Genomic DNA, 16,693 nt, shown 5'->3' on the forward strand with positions numbered 1-16,693 from the left:
TTTGATAAATAGACCAATGTCAAAACACAGCTTTAAAAACCTGTTAGATGTAAAGTCCCCTATTTAGGGGACCTGTGTGGTTTCTGGTACCGGTTCCGTTCAACATTTTCACTTATAAATCGATCTGTGAACACCATCGATCAATAGCCCTGGTTCCCACGGACACAGTAGTACTGTATATTTTTTGTGCCTGAAATCTGATACAACTTGATGCTGGGATGTCCTTCCTACCGTTTCATTCGCTCTTCCGACTCTCCTTCAACTCCTGGCTGATCCCTATGTCACAGCCACTGACAAAGCACATGCCTGCAATCCTTTATTGCATGAATAAAAAATAATTCATGGATTTTAATACCCCAAAAACACGTTCTGTTTGTCATAGATGGACAAGAATAATATGATATGAAAGGAACGTTCCTAATGAATTCAGGAAGCCATGCTATAGCTCTGTGTGACATTCACAGCGGTGGGGGCAGATGTTTTGATCAAGAGAGACCTTTAGAAAATATGTACATGTTCTCTAACACTAAATATATATGTATTTTACAGTTATAAGCATGGTGAAATCTTATAGTTATGAGTTTTATCATATTATTGTACTATATTTAGAAAGAATATGTCATTTTAAGCCTTATTCATATTCAAATGCATGCTCTTCAACCGATCGCTACCTGCACCTACCCGCCTGTCCAACATCACTACTCTGGACGGCTCTGACTTAGAATACGTGGACAACTACAAATGCTTAGGTGTCTGGTTAGACTGTAAACTCTCCTTCCAGACCCATATCAAACATCTCCAATCCAAAGTTAAATCTAGAATTGGCTTCCTGTTTCGCAACAAAGCATCCTTCACTCATGCTGCCAAACATACCCTTGTAAAACTGACCATCCTACCAATCCTCGACTTTGGCGATGTCATTTACAAAATAGCCTCCAATACCCTACTCAACAAATTGGATGCAGTCTATCACAGTGCAATCCGTTTTATCACCAAAGCCCCATATACTACCCACCATTGCGACCTGTACGCTCTCGTTGGCTGGCCCTCGCTTCATACTCGTCGCCAAACCCACTGGCTCCATGTCATCTACAAGACCCTGCTAGGTAAAGTCCCCCCTTATCTCAGCTCGCTGATCACCATAGCATCTCCCACCTGTAGCACACGCTCCAGCAGGTATATCTCTCTAGTCACCCCCAAAACCAATTCTTTCTTTGGCCGCCTCTCCTTCCAGTTCTCTGCTGCCAATGACTGGAACGAACTACAAAAATCTCTGAAACTGGAAACACTTATCTCCCTCACTAGCTTTAAGCACCAACTGTCAGAGCAGCTCACAGATTACTGCACCTGTACATAGCCCACCTATAATTTAGCCCAAACAACTATCTCTTTCCCAACTGTATTTAATTTTAATTTATTTATTTATTTTGCTCCTTTGCACCCCATTATTTTTATTTCTACTTTGCACATTCTTCCATTGCAAAACTACCATTCCAGTGTTTTACTTGCTATATTGTATTTACTTTGCCATCATGGCCTTTTTTGCCTTTACCTCCCTTCTCACCTCATTTGCTCACATTGTATATAGACTTGTTTATACTGTATTATTGACTGTATGTTTGTTTTACTCCATGTGTAACTCTGTGTCGTTGTATCTGTCGAACTGCTTTGCTTTATCTTGGCCAGGTCGCAATTGTAAATGAGAACTTGTTCTCAACTTGCCTACCTGGTTAAATAAAGGTAAAATAAAAATAAATAAATAAATAAAATAGTTTTGAAATGCATCATTAAAAAAAACATATTTTTAGCATATTTGTACTGTGTACTTGAGCTTGTGTCCTGTGAGATTTTTTTACCTCTCCTGGAGTATGCAGCATTACTAGTTATTGTTCATAGTCCTCTCATTATAAGTAATTACTTTCGGGGGTAACGTAGATTACATTTTAAATTACATGTAGTTACAATTAAAAGGTTTTAACGTGTCCAAATCAATAACAAATATGCAGAAATGGTTTGTGATATATTGAAAACATAAACATAAAATGTACTATCTATACAGACTGTACATGTGCAAAAGTAGTACTGTTGACCGATCACCGATGAAGGGGCATAAATAAAAAAAATCTAATCAAATGTATTTATATAGCCCTTCGTACATCAGCTGATATCTCAAAGTGCTATACAGAAACCCAGCCTAAAACCCCAAACAGCAAGCAATGCAGGTGTAGAAGCACAGTGGCTAGGAAAAACTCCCTAGAAAGGCCAAAACCTAGGAAGAAACCTAGAGAGGAACCAGGCTATGTGGGGTGGCCAGTCCTCTTCTGGCTGTGCCGGGTGGAGATTATAACAGAACATGGCCAAGATGTTCAAATGTTCATAAATGACCAGCATGTTCGAGTAATAAGAAGGCAGAACAGTTGAAACTGGAGCAGCAGCACGGCCAGGTGGACTGGGGACAGCAAGGAGTCATCATGTCAGGTAATCCTGGGGCATGGTCCTAGGGCTCAGGTCCTCCGAGAGAGAGAAAGAGAGAAGGAGAGAATTAGAGAACGCACACTTTGATTCACACAGGACACTGAATAGGACAGGAGAAGTACTCCAGATATAACAAACTAGCCCCCCGACACATAAACTACTGCAGCATAAATACTGGAGGCTGAGACAGGAGGGGTCAGGAGACACTGTGGACCCATCCGAGGACACCCCCGGACAGGGCCAAACAGGAAGGATATAACCCCACCCACTTTGCCAAAGCACAGCCTCCACACCACTAGAGGGATATCTTCAACCACCAACTTACCATCCTGAGACAGGGCCGAGTATAGCCCACAAAGATCTCCGCCATGGCACAACCCAAGGGGGGGCGCCAACCCAGACAGGATGACCACATCAGTGAATCAACCCACTCAGGTGACGCACCCCTTCCAGGGACGGCATGAGAGAGCCCCAGTAAGCCAGTGACTCAGCCCCTGTAATAGGGTTAGAGGCAGAGAATCCCTGTGGAAAGAGGGGAACCAGCCAGGCAGAGACAGCAAGGGCGGTTCGTTGCTCCAGAGCCTTTCCGTTCACCTTCCCACTCCTGGGCCAGACTACACTCAATCATATGACCCACTGAAAAGATGAGTCTTCAGTAAAGACTTAAAGGTTGAGACCGAGTTTGCATCTCTGACATGGGTAGGCAGACCGTTCCATAAAAATGGAGCTCTATAGGAGAAAGCCCTGCCTCCAGCTGTTTGCTTAGAAATTCTAGGGACAATTAGGAGGCCTGCGTCTTGTGACCGTAGCGTACGTGTAGGTATGTACGGCAGGACCAAATCAGAGAGATAGACTTTGGCTACCGAACTTCGACTTGCCTCAAGAAAAATGGTTGTGTGCTCAAACAGCCAGGAAAAAAACCTGCCGAAGACCAAAACGAAACAAAAATAATAACATGCTCAAACTGTTGAGTAGGATGCACACGGTAAAGCTTACTGTATGCCTGTTTTGACTGGGAAGCATACGGTATGCTTCCCAGTCAAAATAGTTTGCGCAGATATTATGACAACATTTTGTGATGTTTTCGTCTGTTTTGGTCTAAAGCAGTTTTTTAAATATTTTTTTTACAACTGTTCGTGATTTATTTTTGAGGCAAATCGAAGTTCGGTAGCCGAAGTCTACGTCCCTTTGTCGTTATTGGTCAACAGTCCTACTCATAGCAGGAGTGGAAACATAATGAAGTATTTGTTGTCATTCAACGAGAGACTAGTTTTCATGCATTTTTTCATGCTAGTAGATACCATAGACTTCCAGTCATTGCGCTAACTCTAGTTAGCATTGGCTCGCGAAACTACCTCTAACTCATGAATACATACAAACGGTATCCATGAGTTCATCTCACTCTGGAAAAGTAGATAAAGTGCTTCATTGACAAAATCCTGTAGTGTCCCTTTAATTAAAGGATGACAGTAAATGAAGCAAACACAGACTTTTTTCAATAATCACATATTTCTTAATTTAACAATTTTTGAGATTAAAAAAATTATCTTTTGCACAATCTAACCGTGCCCCCATAGTGACTGTGCATCCGCCCATTCATTCGACTTTCCTACTCCTAGGGTGGTACTGACTTTCTTTGCAACCAATTATTTTAACTAGATGGTAACTTTAGATGAAGTAAAGTTGTGGGACTTGTTTTAGCTCTTTAAAAGTATTTTTGTGGAATTGGAAGAAGTTTAAAAAAAAGTTTATTTAAAGCAAAGCAGTCAAATATAGTCAAAGTTAAATTTAGTAAAATAATTGGTCTGAATACTTCGATAGACTACTACAGTATATCAGCCTTATAACTTGGGGTTGTGGGACAGTTAAATCACCAAAATGTCTGAGTTACAGTTGTTGCGTGTGAAAATGGAAAGAAGAAAGACATACAGTTGGACAAAGCAAGCTTCTGTCAGAAGTTGGGCGGCAATAAAAGGCAGGATCATGTGGACCACAGAAATAGAATGAATTCCATTTCTATAACACTTAGGAAAGCAAAGCAACTCTGAATCATTCATACTGTGGGTCTCATCTAAATAGATGCATGCTTCACTTTTTTTTCAATGTTCTAGGTAAATTAATTATCTTAGTTGAATGATGATGTAATGATCAAACAGTTTTGTTGGAAATTCATAGGTCTGCTGCTCAAGGTCAGATAGAAACTAACATTTTATTATAGTTTTTCAAGTTAAGTTTTTAATGTAACATGCACAAGTACAGTGAAATGCATTTATTGCAAGCTCTAAACCCAACAATGCAGTAATCAATATCAACGTAGCACTAAAAATAACATAAGGTAGAACAGGAAGACACAAATAAAAATAAGAACATGAGAAAGTAAAAAGCTAGATACAGGGTCAGTTCCAATACCATATTTACAATGTGCAGTAATACTGAGTGATAGAGGTAGATACACTATATATACAAAAGTATGTGGACACCCCTTCAAATTAGTGGATTCGCCTATTTCAGCCACATCAGTTGCTGACAGGTGTATAAAATCGAGCACACGCCATGTAATCTCCATCGACAAACATTGGCAGTAGAATGGCCTACTGAAGAGCTCAGTGACATTCAACGTGGCACCGTCATAGGATGCCACCTTTCCAACAAGTCAGTTTGTCAAATTTCTGCCCTTCTAGAGCTGCCCCGGTCAACTGTAAGTGCTGTAATTATGAAGTGGAAACGTCTAGGAGCAACAACGGCTCAGCCGGGAAGTGGTAGGCCACACAAGCTTACAGAACGTGATCGCCGAGTGTGGAAATGCGTAAAAATGGTCTGTCCTCGGTTGCAACACTCACAACTGTGTTACAAACTGCCTCTGGAAGCAACATCAGCACAAGAACTGTTCGTCTGGAGCTTCATGAAATGGTTTTCCATGGCCGAGCAGCCGCACACAAGCCTAAGTTCACCATGCGCAATGCCAAGCGTCGGCTGGAGTGGTGTAAAGCTCGCCACCATTGGACTCTGGAGCAGTGGAAACGCGTTCTGTGGAGTGATGAATCACGGTTCACCATCTGGCACTCCAACGAACAAATCTGGGTTTGGCGGATGCCAGGAGAACGCTACCTGCCTGAATGCCTAGTACCAACTGTAAAGTTTGATGGAGGAGGAATAATGGTCTGGGGCTGTTTTTCATGGTTCGGGCCCCTTAGTTCCAGGGAAGGGAAATCTTAACGCTACAGAATACAATAACATTCTAGACGATTGTGTGCTTCCAACTTGGGGAAGGCCCTTTCTTGTTTCAGCATGACAATGCCTCTGTGCACAAAGCAAGATCCATACAGAAATGGTTGTTGAGATCGGTGTGGAAGAACTTGAGTAGCCTGCACAGAGCCCTAACCTCAACTCCATTGAACGCCTTTGGGATGAATTGAAACGCCGACTGCGAGTGAGGCCTAATCGCCCAAAATCAGTGCCCGACCTCACTAATGTTCATGGCTGAATGGAAGCAAGTCCCCGCAGCAATGTTCCAGCATCTAGTGGAAAGACTTCCCAGAAGAGTGTAGGCTGTTATAATAGCAAAGGGGGACCAACTCCATATTAATTATCTGATCTGGCAGACACACTAAACACATGCTTTGTTTGTAAATTGTTGGAGTGTGCTTTGCTGTGTGTTTTGCTTAATAGAGTGTGTGAAATGATTTATACTTGTACTTGTACGTTTGAAACTTAAGTATATTTTAGCAATTACATTTACTTTTGATACTTAAGTATATTTAAAACCATATACTTTTAGACTTTTACTCAAGTAGTATTTTACTGGGTGACTTTCACTTGAGTCATTTTCTATTAAGGTATCTTTACTTTTACTCAAGTATGACAAATGGGTACTTTTTCCACCACAAAAGTGTCCACATACTTTTGGTCCTATATAGAGTATGTATCGGGTAAGGTGACTAGGCATCAGGATATATGATAAACATAGTATCAGCATCAGCATTGTATGGGAGTGCGTGTGTGCATGTTATGTTTTGGACTGTCAGTGTGCATAACTGTGTAGAATCCTGTGAGTGCATAGAGACAACACAAATAAAATACAAGGGTCAACGCAGATAGTCCGTGTAACCATTCTGTAAGGTATTTAACAGTCTTATGGTTTCGGGATAGAAGCTGTTCAGGAGCCTGTTGGTGTCGGACTTAATTAACCGGTACCACTTGCCGTGCAGAAGCAGAGAGAACAGTCTATGGTTTGGGTGGCTGGAGTCTTTAAAGATTTTCCGGGCCTTCCTTTCACACCGCCTGATATACAGGTCCTGGATGGCAGGGGGCTCAGCTCCAGTGAAGTACTGGGCTGTCCACAACACTCTGTAGCACCATTGCCATCCAGACAAAACATTTTGCTCATTAAAATTCCTAGAATGTCTCTTTATAATAATATGTAAACTACCTAAATATTGCTCACACATTATTATAAAGATACATCTTAGGAATTTTAATGAGCACATTTTTTCTGAGCTGGGGTTGAGTGACTTGGGGATTGTGTCAAATATCACTGATGTGGATCAGGCCCTTAACCCTTAATTTTTTTATTTCCCTGTTTAAGGGTAAAAGACTGATGTAATCCTTGGTTTACGCATGAATTGTCAGAGAAATTACAGGAAAGAAATGTAGCTTGGGCTAAGGTTAGACGGAATGATTCTACATCTGATTGGCAGTCCTTCAGAGATTTGAGAAACAGATGTCTATCCCTGGTTTCAAAAGCAAAATCATTATATTTCTTGAATTGTTTTTCAGAGTGCTGGCAATCCAGCCAACTTCTGGAAAGTGGTCAAATCCTTTAAACAAAACTCCACCCCCTCGTTGCCTCAGCAGGTTGACAGCCTCTGGTCCCATTCTAGACAAAATGGACATTTATGATGCTTTTAATAACCATTTTGCTTCAACTGGCCAACTGTTTGAAAGAATCATCTCTGAAAATGAATCTCATTCCACTAGAGGGAGTCCTTTAGTCACCTCAGAACAGATTGTAGAGAATTATGCACGAACAGACTCATACTTTATTTTCATTTCAACCCTTTGATGTCTATGATGTACTTTGCTAAAAAACATAGAGGCTGATTCACTTGATTTCTTCTTATTGCAGCTCTCTGCCCCACTTATTGCAGAACCACTGACCTATATGTTTTACTTGACAATTGTTTCTGGTGTTATCTCGAAGATATGGCAAGCGGCAAATATCCTCCCACTACATAAAGGAGGAAATCCTTCTGACTTAGTTAACTCCTGTCCAATTTCCAAATTATGTTGCCTTTCCAAAGTTTTAGAATCCCAGACCTACTTTCAGCAAAAACTTTAACTTCTCCCTCTATTTTTAATATGCACCAATCCTGTTTTAGATCTGGACATAGCACAGTTTCAGCTGCTACACTTGTTTATGATGATGTGTTAAAATTGTTAAATCATTGTGCTGCCTTATTTATAGACCTTTCCAAGTCATTCAATACTGTTGACTATCACATTCTTATTCAAAAGTTGACTGAATAGGCCTGGATCAAGTTTCTTGCAAGTGGTTTGAAAACTTTGTCAGACAGGACTCAATGTGTGATCTCTGGTGGTGTTAAGTCTAGTTTTCTGGATATTACACAAGGTGTACCGCAGGGGTCCGTACTAAGACCTGTTATCTTTACTATTTATTTAAATAATAGTCTATCTATTAAAACTTGTAATATTAATCTGTATGCAGATGACACTTATGTATGCCATTGCCCCAACTGTTGAACAGGCTATATTAGAGCTGCAATCAGACCGTGTTACCATTCAGAAAGCCCTGGTTGGTTTAAAACTTGTACTTAACGCGATCAAGATTAAATACATGTTGTTCTCTAGTTCTCGCAAGAATATTTCAGATGGACTACACATTTATTCATTGGATGTTTCTCCCATTGATCAGGTTCCCGCCTACAAATATCTGGACATCTGGATTGACAAAGTATTTAATGTTTAAAAAACATACGGATGACCTAGTTAAAAAGCTAAGATTTAATGTGGGCTACTTTTTTATAAATAGATTGGCTGGTCCTCATTAAAGTCACGTAGATCAATGTATTACTCCCTTTTTGTTCCCAAAGTCCTACTACACAAGCTTCCAAATTTCCTAACTTCGTTGCTAACGTATTAAAGAATGAGATAGCAAACCCGTTTACAGGGTTGGTTAACTCTTCAGAATCCTCAGATCTCCACAGAATTAGGTGAATCTGCTTTTAGTTTTCACGCTCCACGTTTTTGGAATCATTTACAAAATTCATTACATTTGGATTCCCTGGTGCTACTAAGGCATTTTAAAACCCAGATGATAAATGAGTTTGAGGTGTACAATTGTTTTGATTGATTGATTTAGTAACCTGCTTATGATGGCTGTGATGTTAGTGATGTTCTGGTGTAGTGTAATATTTTTTTAGCTTTGTGGTCTCAGGGCACCATTGAAAATGAAACACTGGTCTCAATTGGGCTCCACTGATTAAATACAAGTTTACAGTCAAATAACAAGCAAGCAGGTAAAATAACAAACAAGCAGGTCCTAAGCTTGGTGATGAGCTTGGAGGGGACAATAGTGTTGAACGCTGAGCTGTAATCAATGATCAGCATTCTCACATAGAAAAAATCTCTTCTTATCTAGGTGGGTGAGGGTAGTGTGGAGCGCAATTGAGATTGCATCGTCTATGGATCTGTTGGGGCAGTATGTCTGGTGTGAATAACCTTTCAAAGCACTTCATGATTACAGTGAGTACAGTGAGTGCTATAGGGCGGTAGTCATTTTGGCATAAAGCTTTAAGAGTTCTTGGAAACAGGAATAATGGTAGTTATCTTAAGACATGTGGGGATTACAGACTGGGACAAGGAGAGGTTGAAAATTACAGTGAATATGCCTGCAAGCTGATCTGTGTATGCTCTGGGAACAGGCCCGTAGCCCTGTGAGTGTTGACCTGAATAAAGACCTTCCTCACGTAAGCCTCGGAGAACAAGATCACCCAGTCCTCTGGGTTGGTGAGGGCCCTCAAGCACAGTGTTGTTATTGTCAAAGCATGCATCAAATCCATGGAGTTTGTCTGCAAGAGAGGCATTGTTGGGCAGATCACGGCTGTAGCCCCTGCCACCTGCGGTGGGCATCGGAGCCTGTGTAGTATGATTCCACCTTATTACTATATCATTGCGGGACTTGAACTTGTTCCTGTCCTTAGCCGTAGCCTCAGGGTTGTCTGCGATAGCCCTGTGTGTGGTAGCCCTGTCCTTTAGTATAGCACCAACCTCAGTGTTAATCCAGGGCTTTGATCAAGGAAGAATATTCACCGTGGGGACAACGTCACCTATGCATTTCCTTATGAAGCTAGTGACGGCGGTGCTTAACTCCATGTTATTGGCGGAGTCTGGGAACATATTAGAATAGCAGTGTAGAGGAAGATGTCATACACTAAGTTTCTGTCTAGCCTGATGGGAAAGTGGTTAGAAGTTTGAAAGAAAAAAAGCAGAAACCTACCCATGGCATCGACGTTCAGGCCCTACCCTACCCTGGCCCGATTGCTCAACCCGAAATTAGAAATACAAGAACTTTCTCCGCTAGTATCCATAGCAGAATTGTCTCTGTCAGTCCTTTGCTCCCTGCGCTGCCCCATGTGCTTCTCTGCGTGTGTGAGCATCCATAGCAAAAGATGTCTCTAGCTTGAACGGTTCAAGAATTACTGTTGGTGGGTTATTTTATGCAAATGTATATAGTTAAAGATTTAAAATTTAGAATAGCCTGAACATGCAAAAGTTGATTGTTCTCTCTAGCTTGAATGGTTCAATAGTTATTTTATGCAAATGAATAAAAATGTATGTAGTTAGACATTTCATAGAATTTGAAGTTAGGATAGCCTGACTGTTTTAAAGTTGGTCTTAATTGGCCAGAAGCGAAACCATTTTGAATATCTACCTCTGTATTCCTATGGTTCTCATTGTAAATTCCCATGTAATTTATGCACATTTAATGGTTACAGTAAAAAAAAAAAAATGTATATAGTATAAAAAATATTTTGACAAGAAATCTAAGTATGGTCAGACTGAACATCTCATCGTTGATTTGATGTTGATAGCTTAAACAGTGGAAGAGGATTTTTTTTTTTCATTGTAGTCTATGGCCCTTTTTCAGCCAATGAAATGCATCGGTATCCATAGCAACGGCTCTGTTTGGGCTAAGACAGCTGTTAGTTGGCGTTAACTAGCTACTTTTCGCCACTCAACTCAGACAAACAACTGTAACTTTTGATTGGTAGAAGATAATTATGTTCCGATTCCAAATGTGAATAGCAGAGATGTAGACCAGATGTCATAACCTTTAAGTTTTTGCAAGTTTCCATTGCAATGGCTGTTTGGGCTGCTCAATGACGAAACAGAGCTGTTAGCTGGCTGCTTTTCATCACACTAAACTCAGACAGCTGTAACTTTTGATTAGTAGTAAATCATTTGTTCTGATTCCAGATTTGAATACCAAAAAAGTAGACAAAGATCTCATACGCTCTAACTTTTTGTCTAACTGATTGGGAAAGTGGTCCAAATGTAGGTTATTTATAAAAAGTTAATAGAAATGTCATTGATGCAGTTAGTAAAACAGCTGTATTGTTTGATCGGTATGATATTTTTGTTCCAATTTCAGATTTGAATAGCAAAGTAGAGGAAGATTTCAGATGCTCTAACCTTTTGTCAAAATGGTTGAGAAAGTGGTATCAGGTTTGTGTCAAAAGTTTCTTTGTTCACAGTAAATGGAATGCTGGAAGTCTGGGAGTTGATGTCACAATGGGACATTTAGAATGTTGAAGAAATCACATGAAAGTGAAAAAGGACAAAAAAGCGTAATAGTTTAAAAATAATCAAATATATCAAAAAGTTGAATGCAAGCACACTGGTCCTGACTGTCCTGCACGTTTTAAAGTTAGAATGATGTTTCTAGCTTAAACAAATGTAAGAGAATGCTTCGCAAGCCCCACTAATAAGAATTATTATGACGAAGATTTAAACTGGGACGTTTGCGTCGCAAGTCTCACCAATAATAAGAAGTATTTTGAACATTTTAAGTGGAGACTTTTTTAAAGAGAGTCAATTCCAATAGGGCCTAGGTGAAATGTCTCCATTCTTATGAAAACTCTGATCTCCATTGAGGTACATGCTTTCATCATGCACCGTCCTCAGATGCCTTAGCAAGTCATCATTTAGTTTAAAACTCTTTCCACAGCGAGTACAGAGGAAAGACTCCTGGGAGTGAAGAAGCTTATGTTTTGTTAGGGTGTGGCTGTGGTGGAAGCCCTCCCCACACACACTGCAGCGGAATGACCTTTCTTCTGTGTGGATGTTCCTGTGCTCCTGCAGCCCTTTCAGCTGAGCAAAGACATCCCCGCAGTCTGTACAGGTATAAGGGGACTCACCTGTGTGGGTCCTCATGTGACATTTCAGATTATACTTGTCCCTAAACTGCTTTCCACACTCCGGGCAGCCTAGAGCCTTATTATGGCTCCTGCGGTGGTGGGTCAGGCATTTCTGAGAGGCAAAGACTTGGGCACAGTCAGGACAGATGAACTTAGGGAAGGCACTGCAACTGTGTTTGCTGAGAAAAGCAGCCCGTTTGTAGCTCTTACCACAGTCATGACAGCAGTGGCTTGGTCTATGGAAGGGATCTTCTTTGTCTTTCCGCTTCAGGCAGCAGGGTGTTCCTCCCTCTTTCTCGGCGGTGTTAGGGCTGGACGAGGAGATGACAGGAGCAGATACACCTCTCTTGGCCCTTCCAAAGACGGGCATCTGATTTGCTATGTTTCTAAACTGACTTCTCTCAACATTCTCAGTATTTCTATCCACATCAGTAGACTGTCCCATCTCAGAGGCTGACCTGATCTCATCCTCTACCTCAGCCTGGTTATTGTATTTTATCTCCTCCTTAATCCAGTCCTCATGTTCAGAAAAATTGTCTTCCTCAACCAAATCATCTTCTCCATCAAGTCTCCTCTCCTCACTGTAAATGTCCTCCAGATGTCTGGCATCTATATTGAAAGTACTGGACTGACAGACTTTAGAAAATTCTATCCTCTTCAGAAACAACCCTGGTCCTGTGACTTTCATCTTCTCACTGTTAACTTGATGTTCTGCAGGTCTGAAAATAAACAGAAATAGACAGCATATCAACAAATGCATTCCAATAAACACACTATTTGTAGTCAACATATTTAACACTTCCTTAATATCTTTGGATGTGCAAGAAAGAAACACTCAAAACATGATCTGGCCCTACCCTGCTTCTTCCTCTCTCAGTTGGTCTGCAGGGTATCCCTCTCCATCAGTGTGGTTGTCCATCTCACTGCACTTATCCCCAGGTGTGTTGTTCAGGTACTCCTCAGCCATGTAGATAGCCTCCTCCATGTCCTGGGGGCACTGTTTCAGCACACACTCTCCAACGTGTGTGGGCAGGAGTGACACAAACCTCTGCAGGGCCACACACCGCACCACCTCCGCAGCCGTTCTCCTCTCAGGCCGAAGCCAGTGCTGGGCAGCACTTTCCAGTCCCTGCCCCAACTCCCTGGGCCCTCTCTCAGGGTCGTACCTCAGATAGCTGAAGTCCTCCTGCCGTCGGCTCTCTTCTGCCCTGACTTGGCTCTGCAGGCTAGCCCTCAGTGTTGCGTAGTTTGGCTCTCCTGACCTGAGGCACTCCCCACCAAGGAGCCCCCACTTCACATTAGAAAGCCTGGAGTTGGAGTCTGCCTCCTCCAAAAGCAGCAGGTAGGCCTCAGGATCCTTTACCTCCTCCAGCTTCACATCTGGCTCCATTCTCCTGAGCTCCTCCTTCTCCAGTAACTGTGCCAGAGCCTCAGTCTGGATCTCCCCCTGTACAGCCAGAGCCTGTAGCTGCTGTCTGTGCACTGCTAGTAGGTTTGTAAATAACCGCACCACATCCATGGTTCCACTCTTGGAGTCTCTAGCAACGGCCTGTGAAATATGAAATTATTATAAAAGTATGGTAATGACAGTACCACTGGGCAATGACGATAGCAATTTGGGTGTATAATAAATCCTGTGAAAATAAAATATGTTGATCGCCCAACTCTCAATGACGTTTCTAACACGTGATCCACGAGGTAGTGTTTAATGTGTTTATAAGGCTGTACATGCTAGCTTGTTAATCTGACGGGCACCACATTCAGATGTGTGCCTCATTTTCTCCCTGGATGAGGGCTAGCTGGCTAGCTAACGTTTGGTCAGTTAGGTGGGCTAGCTAGCCACGTTAGCTGACAATCCAGGCAAAATAGACAAATTCCACCATACAATGTGATTATCAAGCTGACCAAAACCACAAGTAGAAAAATAACGTTACTTACCGAGCGACTGGGCGTCTTTTTGTCTTTTACTAGTATTGTATTTCTTGCAGGTTAGCTAGCTACGTACACCGTTTTTACTGTTGTTTCCAGGGGTACCATTTGATCGTGACAACGTCTGAGTCTGCTGTGTGTAACATGATAAGAATTCCCGTCGTCTATTGTCCAAACATTATATGTAGCTAGCTAACGTTAGCTAATTGAAACGTCCACGGCAAGTAATTAATCATCACAGGTAACTAGTAATTTATTCGTTATTTTCCATTCTTTGATAATCAATTTTGAGATAATATGTTCATTTTGATAGCGTTTTTTATTTTAAATCACCCACCCAGCTAACAACTGAGTCCTGGAACGTTTGTCCACCTTGCTAACGTTAGCTAGCTACTAGCTAAGTTTCAGTGATGGTACTGGGAATTTGACTCAAATAATTAGCTAACAATTATTTTTCGGAGGTATTAGATGCCTTTGTGATCGAGCTGGCCATTCTGACCCTGCCAGCTAGTGAAAAGTATATTTTTTTACTGCCCTCGCCATTGGCACCTGCAATCATTATGGATGTGGTTGAGTTCCTGGTGTCCCTGCTGGATGTGCATAAACAACAGCTGAAAGCGCTGACCAGACAGGGGGAGATCCAGGCCAAGGTCCTCAGCCAGCTTGTCAAGGATGGTTTGACCAGAACCCTTGACCGGCCTTCACCCCAGGATGTAGAGGAACAGAGGAGGCATCGGTTGACACCAGGGAGAGATAAAGACCCAGAGGACTGGGGTGCTAGGCTTGATGGTCTGCTGCAAGAGGAGACACAGAAGAAGAATCAACTGATCAGATCCCAGGGGTTGTCTAATGCATTCCAGACCAGGGTACTGGGACAGATGTGGACTGTGGAGGACCAGAGCAGGCAGGACTTCTTGTCTCTGCGGTACGAACCCCAGAAGGGAGCCAGAGAGCTGGGGCAGAGGCTTGACTCAGCTGCTAAGCTCTGGCTTAGGCCTGACCTAAGAACTGCTGCACAGGTAGAGCAGTGTGTTGCCATGGAGCAGTTTCTGTCCCTCTTACCAAAGGAGGCTGGTGCCTGGGTGCAGAAGCAGCAGCCCAGGGATATGGAGGAAGCGATCAGCATGGCTGAGCAGCGACTTGGATCTGGTGCCTTCACCGTCTCCTCGCCTTCCCCTGACCGTACACAGACAAACACAGCACAGGGCTCAACAGAGACACAAGAACAAGGGTAGGTAAATGTGTGGCAGCTATTGAACTAATCATATCTGCAGTTATTCTATCATCCTCAGTGTCTTTAGTTCAGTGTCTCATGTTCAGTCACATGCAGATCCTAAGAACGATTCACTATGATTAATCTAATTTTAATTTACAGGAGTGTCAAGATGCAGAGCACCAGTGATCACCCAGATGCTTTGACCAAGTCATTTCTCAACCAGCTGGAGACTGTTAAGTCTGCCCATTTCAGTCTAGAGATTCCAGACATGGGAGTAGCCAGCTACCAGGAGGAAAAGGATGAGCATAAGGTGGTCCCAGAGGAAGGGTCCATCTTTGTGTGTAAGCAGGAAGTGGAGGACCCTGACTGGCATCAGGAGAGTGCTCCTCCAGAGCCTATACAAATGTATGGGAGCACAACAGGACATGAGAGCATGTCAGTGGACACACCTTACATCTCCCCTCCCAGACACAACTCTCTCTCCTCCACCATGTACACTCATCCAACACACAGAGAGTCCAGTCAGATCCCCTCCCCACAGTCGCCTCCATCCCTTGCTCCTGATGTCTATCATCCACAAGTTCAGGACAGCCCAGTGACAGACAGACTGCAGAGTAACAATCATTCTAGTGACGAGACGGAGCTTACTACCAGGTACACAGGGCTTATCTCTGAAGATGGACAGCTGACCTGGGGGACCCTCCCGAGGGTTCCTTCACCCTCCTTCCATACTCGCCCGCCCTCCCCCTCACCCTCCCACCAGTGCCCAGACTGTGGCTGCTGCTTCACCCAGCAAAGGAGCCTGGAGGAGCACAGGAACATTCACACGGGGGCGAGGCCCTTCGTCTGTGGGGTCTGTGGCAAGGCCTTCTGCCACCGCCGCACTCTGAACAAACACACACGTATCCACTCCTGGGAGAGACCCTTTCAATGTACTGACTGTGGACAGACCTTTAAACTCAAAGACACCATGAAGAGGCACCAGGTGTCCCACAGCAGGCCAGGGACAGGGCCAGGGGCACGTCAGCTCTCTCACTCACCCTGATACTCTATCTAGCAGCTAGTTGCTCACACAGCACTTCACCTGGCTGAGAGGAGGCCTCGTAATAATCAGCACACAACAAGGACTTGAAGTAGGACTGGTCAGATGGCTTTCTCTGTAAATGTCCTAAATAGGCAGATTTGTGTGAGAACGCTAACAGTGTTTTCTGTTGGCGTGTTCCATAAACAGAGGACACTGCTTTGGATTTTGGTTGGTGGAACATCTCTCCCATGTTTCCATGTAAACAAGCTCAAATTACTTGTGCTTCATTGCTCCCTTTTTGTTTTTGTAGAATGCCCTGCCATGGTCCAAGTTAGAGGTGTTTCATGCATTTGGATATTGTGATAGTTACTCTTGAATAATTATTTGTTATGCAGAATCATTTTTTTGTATTTCATTTAATTCTTCAGAAGAGCAGAGATCAGAACATTGTGTAACAATGTACTGTACTGCTTTATGTATTTGTTGTTTTATGCATAGGAGATATATATATACACACACACACACACACACACACACAGTTGAAGTCAGAAGTTTACATACACTTAGGTTGGAGTCGTTAACTCGTTTTTCAACCACGCCAAAACTATAGTT

At 42.6% G+C, this 16,693-nt stretch overlaps 2 protein-coding genes across 3 annotated transcripts; one reads left to right on the forward strand and one right to left on the reverse strand.

Moving 5' to 3' along the window:
• Positions 1–2,463: 2,463 nt before the first annotated feature.
• On the reverse strand, positions 2,464–13,980 carry LOC109892626 (zinc finger and SCAN domain-containing protein 21). Of its 2 annotated transcripts, XM_020485310.2 has the most exons (4): positions 13,851–13,966; positions 12,770–13,461; positions 12,123–12,631; positions 2,464–2,511 (listed from the first exon to the last, which is right to left on the reverse strand). In XM_020485310.2, exons 2-4 carry the CDS (start codon positions 13,429–13,431, stop codon positions 2,498–2,500), a joined length of 1,185 nt encoding a protein of 394 aa, XP_020340899.1. In that variant the 5' UTR covers positions 13,432–13,461; positions 13,851–13,966; the 3' UTR covers positions 2,464–2,497. The 2 variants fall into 2 exon arrangements, with proteins under 2 accessions (XP_020340899.1, XP_020340898.1); XM_020485309.2 differs by lacking the exon at positions 2,464–2,511 and having other exon boundaries at positions 11,276–12,631; positions 13,851–13,980.
• On the forward strand, positions 13,977–16,481 carry LOC109892627 (zinc finger protein 232-like). The gene is made up of 2 exons (XM_020485311.2): positions 13,977–15,072; positions 15,217–16,481. Exons 1-2 carry the CDS (start codon positions 14,402–14,404, stop codon positions 16,100–16,102), a joined length of 1,557 nt encoding a protein of 518 aa, XP_020340900.1. The 5' UTR covers positions 13,977–14,401; the 3' UTR covers positions 16,103–16,481.
• The last annotated feature ends 212 nt before the right edge of the window (positions 16,482–16,693 follow it).

The sequence above is a fragment of the Oncorhynchus kisutch genome, linkage group LG6 (assembly GCF_002021735.2).
Source record: "Oncorhynchus kisutch isolate 150728-3 linkage group LG6, Okis_V2, whole genome shotgun sequence".
NCBI classification, from domain to species: domain Eukaryota; kingdom Metazoa; phylum Chordata; class Actinopteri; order Salmoniformes; family Salmonidae; genus Oncorhynchus; species Oncorhynchus kisutch.

Coding starts and splice junctions, on each gene's coding strand:
- LOC109892626 (XM_020485309.2), bottom strand. CDS start 13,431: ATGGATGTGGTGCGGTTATTTACAAACCTACTAGCAGTGCACAGACAG. Junction 12,632..12,769: donor CTGAGAGAGGAAGAAGCAGG/GTAGGGCCAGAT, acceptor GTTTATTTTCAG/ACCTGCAGAACATCAAGTTA.
- LOC109892627 (XM_020485311.2), top strand. CDS start 14,402: ATGGATGTGGTTGAGTTCCTGGTGTCCCTGCTGGATGTGCATAAACAA. Junction 15,073..15,216: donor ACAGAGACACAAGAACAAGG/GTAGGTAAATGT, acceptor TTTAATTTACAG/GAGTGTCAAGATGCAGAGCA.